At 29.8% G+C, this 6,907-nt stretch overlaps 2 protein-coding genes across 2 annotated transcripts in view; one reads left to right on the top strand and one right to left on the bottom strand.

Moving 5' to 3' along the window:
• The window catches only part of LOC126896988 (tight junction protein ZO-1), a 158,164-nt gene that overhangs the window by 30,658 nt on the left and 120,599 nt on the right, over window positions 1-6,907 (bottom strand). The gene's annotated exons all lie outside the window — the stretch shown is intronic.
• LOC126896998 (uncharacterized) overlaps window positions 1-6,907 on the top strand; it is a 48,514-nt gene that overhangs the window by 20,037 nt on the left and 21,570 nt on the right. The window contains exons 3-4 of the mRNA XM_050670318.1: window positions 5,567-5,855; window positions 6,012-6,367. Coding sequence (XP_050526275.1) covers window positions 5,567-5,855; window positions 6,012-6,367 — 645 coding nt within the window. The remainder of the gene's footprint in view (window positions 1-5,566; window positions 5,856-6,011; window positions 6,368-6,907) is intronic.

The following is a 6,907-nucleotide window of genomic DNA, read 5'->3' as shown; positions in this document are numbered from 1 at the left end:
AAAAAAAAAAAAAAAGTAATAATATCGACAATGATTATTATACACCTTATAATTCTTATATTTTCTGAAAATTGTTAAATTTTAATTATATTGTCATCTCATTGATATACATATTTTACTATTTTAGTGGTAGCCCCGGGATTTGACGGGATTTTATATTCTAGAAACGAAAGGTTTTAACTGGTCTACGTGAACAGGCGATTCAACCAAAATATTGTTTTTTGGCAGATTTACTAAATAACTATATGGACCTATTTTCTTTAAAATAACATAAGGGCCTTCATACCTATCTGAAAATTTATTACCCTTTACCGGAACTTTGACTAAGACTTTATCTCCCGTTTTAAATGATTGAAAATTATTCGATGATAATAGTTTTTGTGTAGTCTGTTCGGATTGTTTCTCTAATAATTGGGGTAATGTTTTTCTAATATGTTTGATTTTATTAATTTCATCGATAACATTCCCGTCGGAAGGGGGAATTAGTGCAATATCAAACATGCTTTTAGGATTATAGCCGTGAACTAAATAAAATGGCGTATAATTTGTAACCGAATGTATTGAAGTATTATAGGCGTATACAACGTACGGTAAATAATCTACCCACTTATTGTTATCCTGAACGTAATGTGATATCATGTCTATGACTGTTTGATTTTGCCTCTCCACCTGACCTTGTGAAGTAGGCTTATACGGANCCTCTCCACCTAACCTTGTGAAGTAGGCTTATACGGAATTCCGAATTTTTTGTCTACCCCAAAAGCGTCCATTAGGTCTAAAACTGTCTTTAACGTAAAATGAGTTCCATTATCTGACCTAATTATCCTAGCTGGACCAAATCTTAAGAATAAGTCTAAAAGAAATTTGTTGTTACTACGCGCATTGGCATTTGTAAATGGTTGAGCTACGCAAAATTTTGATAAACGATCAGTAGCTACTAAAATATACTTATAAGATCTCGACTTTGGAAGGGGACCAACATAATCAATAATTATCTCACTCGTGATCTCACACTTGTCTAAATCGTATCTCCCTACTTTCGGTGGCTTACTTTGTTTATATAGTTTCCTCTTTTGACACCTTTCACAGGACAGAACATATGCCTTTATATCTTTTCTCATTTTTGTCCAATAATATTTACTCCTAATTTTGTTTAGTGTTTTTGAAAAACTGATATGCCCGCTTAATAAACTATCATGATTATCAATTATTACCTGTTTAATAAATTTTGAAGGTAAAGCAAGTGCGTATACAGGGATTTGTCTAATTTTCGTTTTGTAATACAATATATCATTATCTTTTATTTCATAATTGTCGGCCTTATTNATTATATATCAATATATCACACATCTTTTATTTCATAATTGTCGGCCTTATTTAAATAAAACGAATTTGATGAGATAGGGTTTTTAATAGCTCCTATAATGTTATGCAAGTACGCATCGTTTGCTTGTTCTACAGCAATATTAATAGGTTGAACAAGATTTATTTTAAAAATATCATTTTTAATATTCGAATTTAAAATATTAATTAGTTCACTTGAACTGGGATAACGCGATAGATGATCCGCGGCCCTATTAAAAATACCTTTTTTATATTTTACCTCAAAATCATAGCCCATTAATTTCGTTCGTATCCTGTTTACAACGTTAGATTCAGTTTTTATGTTCATAAAACTTGTCAAGTTTTTATGATCAGTCCAAACCTCAATCTTCCTACCGTGAACATATTGCCTATAGTGGGTAAACGCGAAATGAATAGCTAAAACCTCGAGTTCCATTGCGGAATAATTGGACTCGGCGGGCGTTAACTTTTTAGACGCGTAAGAAATTGGATGAATTTCGTTGTTATCGTCACGATGTTGAAGTATAACACCTAGACCTAATTTACTAGCATCTGTTACTAGTATAGTTTCCAAATTTACGTTAAAATGCGCGAGGAGTGGAGGTGTCGTAAGTTTAGACTTTAGNGAGTGGAGGTGTCGTAAGTTTAGATTTTAGCTCTTTAAATGCTGTTTCATGTTCAGTTAACCATTTAATTTTTTCATTTTTTGTTTTAAATTTACCCTTAGTGAGATCTGTAAGAGGTTTTGCCAGTTTACTAAAGTTAGGAATAAATTTTCTGAAATAATTGGCAAGTCCTAAAAAACTACGAAGTTGTTTAATAGTGTTAGGGGAAGGGAATTTTTTTACCGATTCAATGCCCTCATCGGTTGGTCTGATGCCTTTCGAATTTATGATATTACCGAGTACTTGTATTTCCTCGTATCCGAATTTACATATTGATGGCTTCAATTTTAGATTGTACTGTCTAAATCTCTGTAATGTTATATCTAATGAATATAAATATTGATCGAAAGATTTTCCAAAAACTGTGCAATCATCTAAGTAGCAAATATTATTTTTATAAGTAAGACCTCCCATAATTTTGCACATAGCGGCCTGATATATTGCTGGAGCATTATTAAGTCCCATTGTAAGTCTTTTGAATTGAAAATGTCCCGTATCAGTAGAAAAAGCTGTATATTGTCGAGAATTTTTTGATAGTTTGAATTGATAAAAACCACTGGACGCGTCTAATAATGAAAAATAGTGGTTACCAGCTAAGCAGTCATATATATTTTGAATTATCGGCATGGGAAAACTTTCTTTTAATAAAATCGAATTTAATTTTCTATAATCTAAAACCATGCGATACTCCTTAGGGGTGGCCCCTTTTTTGTCACCCTGTGGGAGATTTTTACCTACTAAAAATACCGGATTACTATATGGACTATTTGACGGTTCTATTATGCCGGCCTTTAATAACTCGTTAGTTTGTTTNCCGGCCTTGAATAATTCGTTAGTTTGTTTTTGTACCTCGGCCCGTTCTTTAACGCTTAACTTGAAATTCGGTAAATTTATTATTTGATCCCGATTTAATTTTAATTCAATATCAGGTAATTTTACCTCGCCCAAGTCGAATTTAGTCTTTGAAAAAATTTCATTATNAAGTCGAATTTAGTCTTTGAAGAAATTTCATTATAATTATTGAGCAACGTTTCAAGTTTTTGTTTTTTATCGTGAGATAAAGACGGGTTAATGTCGAATTCGACCTTTTGTGAAATATCTGCTAGAGAAGATGTTATTTCTCTTTCCGCGAAACATGTTTCGTTAACCTGAGATTCAAAGTGTACGTCTGGTGTTGACGCATCACTTTGTTTGAAGTGTTCGGTAAAATCATAATTTTTTTGTCTGGAGTTCAGAATTTTACGCCTGTCGGCGACTGAAATATTGTCATTAATATGCACAATTGTTTTAATATTAAAATTAACACTAGAATTTTTTACGTATTCTAATGGAGACCAATGACAGTGGGAAAATAAAACAAACACGTTATCTCGATCGAATTCTGTGAATGCGATAACATTTACGTCCGAACAATTGTTATCTTGGGAAAGTACTATTAAATTTTTATTGTAATATGACGCGACGGCTGCTAGATCTTCTGCCTCAAGCCAGACAGGCTGACTTGCAAAATTTACGCCTAGTAATACTTGAATATCATGAAAATTAACATTAATATTTTTATTTTTCAACACCTCTACTAATGTATTTATGCCGCAAAAGCCGTCTCGTGGGATATTTTTTGAAACCTGCATACGCGCCGCTGTGGACTCAATGGAAACATTGGTTGAATCTTTGTGTGAAAGAATATGATTTGCGACATTGCTAGAACTGAATTTTTCGAAGAGTACGGTCACCCTGTGTGGTCCGTCAAATAAAATAATTTTCGAATATCAATATTAGCCTTATATTTGTGTAGAAAACTATTACCTAAAAGATTATATCCATTTAAGTTTTTAATGACCACGCATTCAATAATAAAACTATGCACACAGAAATTTACTTCAATTGAAGTTGTACCTAATAAATCTAAAGGGGACCCATTTGCTGTAGTAAGGGTCGCGTTCTAGACTGGAATAATATCATGATTCATGGGAAGTGTAGCGCTACTTATTATGCTAATCGATGCCCCCGTATCAATGAGAAACTTTGATTCAATATAATTTAATTTTCCAACTATTATAGGTTGAGGGACCGATGCGCAGCTTGAAAAAATGTTAAAACAATTAGAGACACCTGTGATATTTAAGCTGTTTTGCGCTAATGCTGCTTTCGTAATGAGGTCTGGTGATTGAACTTTTTGGCTAGGTCGCGAAGGAGTGTCAAAATTCGCCCTAACCATCGAATTTTGACTTATTCGTTTTTTTTGAGTTTGCTGCGGGCGCCGCTGATTAGGGGCCCACTTATTAGTAGACGGACCTCCTGCGCCCTGATTTCGCCCACCATTATTATTGTTATAATTTTGACCTGTATTATTAGAAAATCTGTTATTGTTATAAGAATTATTGTTATTAAAATTGTGAAACAATTTTAATTGAAATTTAAACAATTCCTTTTTGGTGGTAATTTACTACCAGTCATCTGGTTATTCATATATTCCATAAGAAAAATGCCTGGTCTCAAATTTTTTTCTATTCTAAATATTAGTTATTACAAAAAATAAACTTATACTTAAAAACTGTAAAATAAACACAAACCAATTTAAAAACAAATCAATTTCCAAACTATCACAGCACATGATTGTAAAAGATAAAATATCCATATTACACTGCAGATACTGTATCAAGAATAAATAGTTTACGATTAGAGATAATAGTTAAAAGTTACTGCATATAAACTGGTTGTTGCATTGGTGTATTGCAATTTTACAATAAGAGTATATCGCTACTATCAGCAGATACTAATGACATTATGACAAATTTTATACTTACCTAAAAAATAGTAAAATACATAAAATTATTTAAACCAAAATAACATTGAAGTGATTTCATAGGATTATAATGCGAGGCTAAATGTAATATATATATATAAATATCGCGATAACAGAAAACTATAAACCTGTCTAAAATTTTTTTCTAAGACCAATATTTTAGGAAATTTAATTTTACATATTTTTAATATGTAAAATGTTTCAACATTTTGTTGTAAAGTCATTATTTCGAAAGTTAAAAATGATTTATGTTAAAAAAGTGAATTTTAGAAAATTTAATTATTTTTTATTTATTTAATTTTTATGAGCAAGTAAATATAATTTTACAACATTTTTGAAAAACTATATTTAACGAAAATATTAAAATATATAATATATATTTTTAAATAAATTCTTTTATACATTTTTACGCTAAGTGTGTTAGTTTTAGTAACAATAATCAAAAAACTGGATAACTTTCCTATTGAATGAATTTTCAATCCCTAATCAACATCTGAAGGAGGTAAGTTATTAAAATCAAATTTTACGCAAATGACTTTCATATAATAATGAAAAAAATGGCGGATACGGAGATCGATCAATGAAAGTTTATAAAATAAGAGTCTACCTAATAAACATATATTTTAATACAACTGATACTTGCATCAAATTTTACCTATCTATGAATCTTATAATTTAAGTTTCTAATTTTATAAACTAAAAGTTATCGAATAATTATAATTTTTTTAAAATTTCATTTATAAAAAATTAGCTACTAATCAAGAGACAGTCGTTTTCGACAAAGACTACGAAAATAAAAAAAAATATTTTCTACAAAGTTTAAAAAAAAATAAATCTGAAATAGAAACATTTGAGAGAAGTACAATACATTTTTTTGATAAAGAATTATGGTTTAAAGAACGTAGAAAATATCTATCAGCATCTCAATTCCACCATGCTTGTTCATTTAAACAAACATCAAACAAAGCATCATTCTTGAAAAGAGCAATGCGCATTCGTTCAGAAAAATTTGAAAACTGTGAACATGAAGATACTACTTCGTAAGTACTGTTATAAAGGTTTTATCATCTAATTTTATAAAAGTTNTATAAAGGATTTATCATCTAATTTTATAAAAGTTATTATTCATATTTTAGTTTCATACATTAATGAGAAGATACTAATACCTGTTTTTGTGCATTTGTTGATACTTATAGGTACTCTGCGCACTATGGAAGAATTAATGAGCCGAAGGCGAAAGAACTTTTTGAAAAGATAATGGATTTACAGATTGAACCATGTGGTGTATTTATTGATGAATTCTTGAACTATTTAACAGCAAAACCGGATGGTTTAATTGGGAAAGATGGCATTGTTGAAATAAAATGTCCTTATAACGCCCAAGAAATACCTCCCGAAGATGCTATTAAAAAATATATGATAAAATATGTGCATTACGACGAAAATGGAGATCTTGTACTAAAACGTACTTCAGATATTTTTTATCAAATACAAGGAGAACTTCATATCACAAAGAGGCATTATTGTTACTTAATTATTTGGACACCAAAAGGTATTAGAAAGACCAAAATTGGATTTTTCATTTTGTTTTCATAAATAGTATAAATTGAATATTCTACAAAATTTCTTCCAACATTTTCTTAAAAATTTAATATTAAATTCAATATACTNAACATTTTCTTAAAAATTTAATATTAAATTCAATATACTACTCTGAAATCCCCTCTTATCTATTGGGTGATGCTAATAATTTAAGTTGTATTTAATGTAACTTCAAAACTTTGAATTCTCTGGAAATTTATACTAATTTCACAGTCACTTCCCTGAAGTCTTTTCTGATCTGATGGGGGGTTCTGGTACTGAACCCCTATTTAAAGTAACAAAATTCTTTTTTTACTATTTTTATACTTTGTTTGCATGAACAAGAATCATCTTGATTTTATAACGTATAATAACTGTTAAATGAGAACTACTTGTATTTATTAGTTATTAGAAACATTTACACTTATCTAAAGAAGTATTTCTTTATAATTAATTTTAGTTCTTAAATTACTTTACATTTTTATTCAATAAATTATATGGAATTTAAATA

The sequence above is a fragment of the Daktulosphaira vitifoliae genome, unplaced genomic scaffold (assembly GCF_025091365.1).
Source record: "Daktulosphaira vitifoliae isolate Bord-2020 unplaced genomic scaffold, ASM2509136v1 Scaffold_1, whole genome shotgun sequence".
In the NCBI taxonomy this organism is placed as follows: domain Eukaryota; kingdom Metazoa; phylum Arthropoda; class Insecta; order Hemiptera; family Phylloxeridae; genus Daktulosphaira; species Daktulosphaira vitifoliae.
Note: the sequence above shows the minus strand (reverse complement) of the source record. Positions and strands in the feature narration are given on the sequence as shown.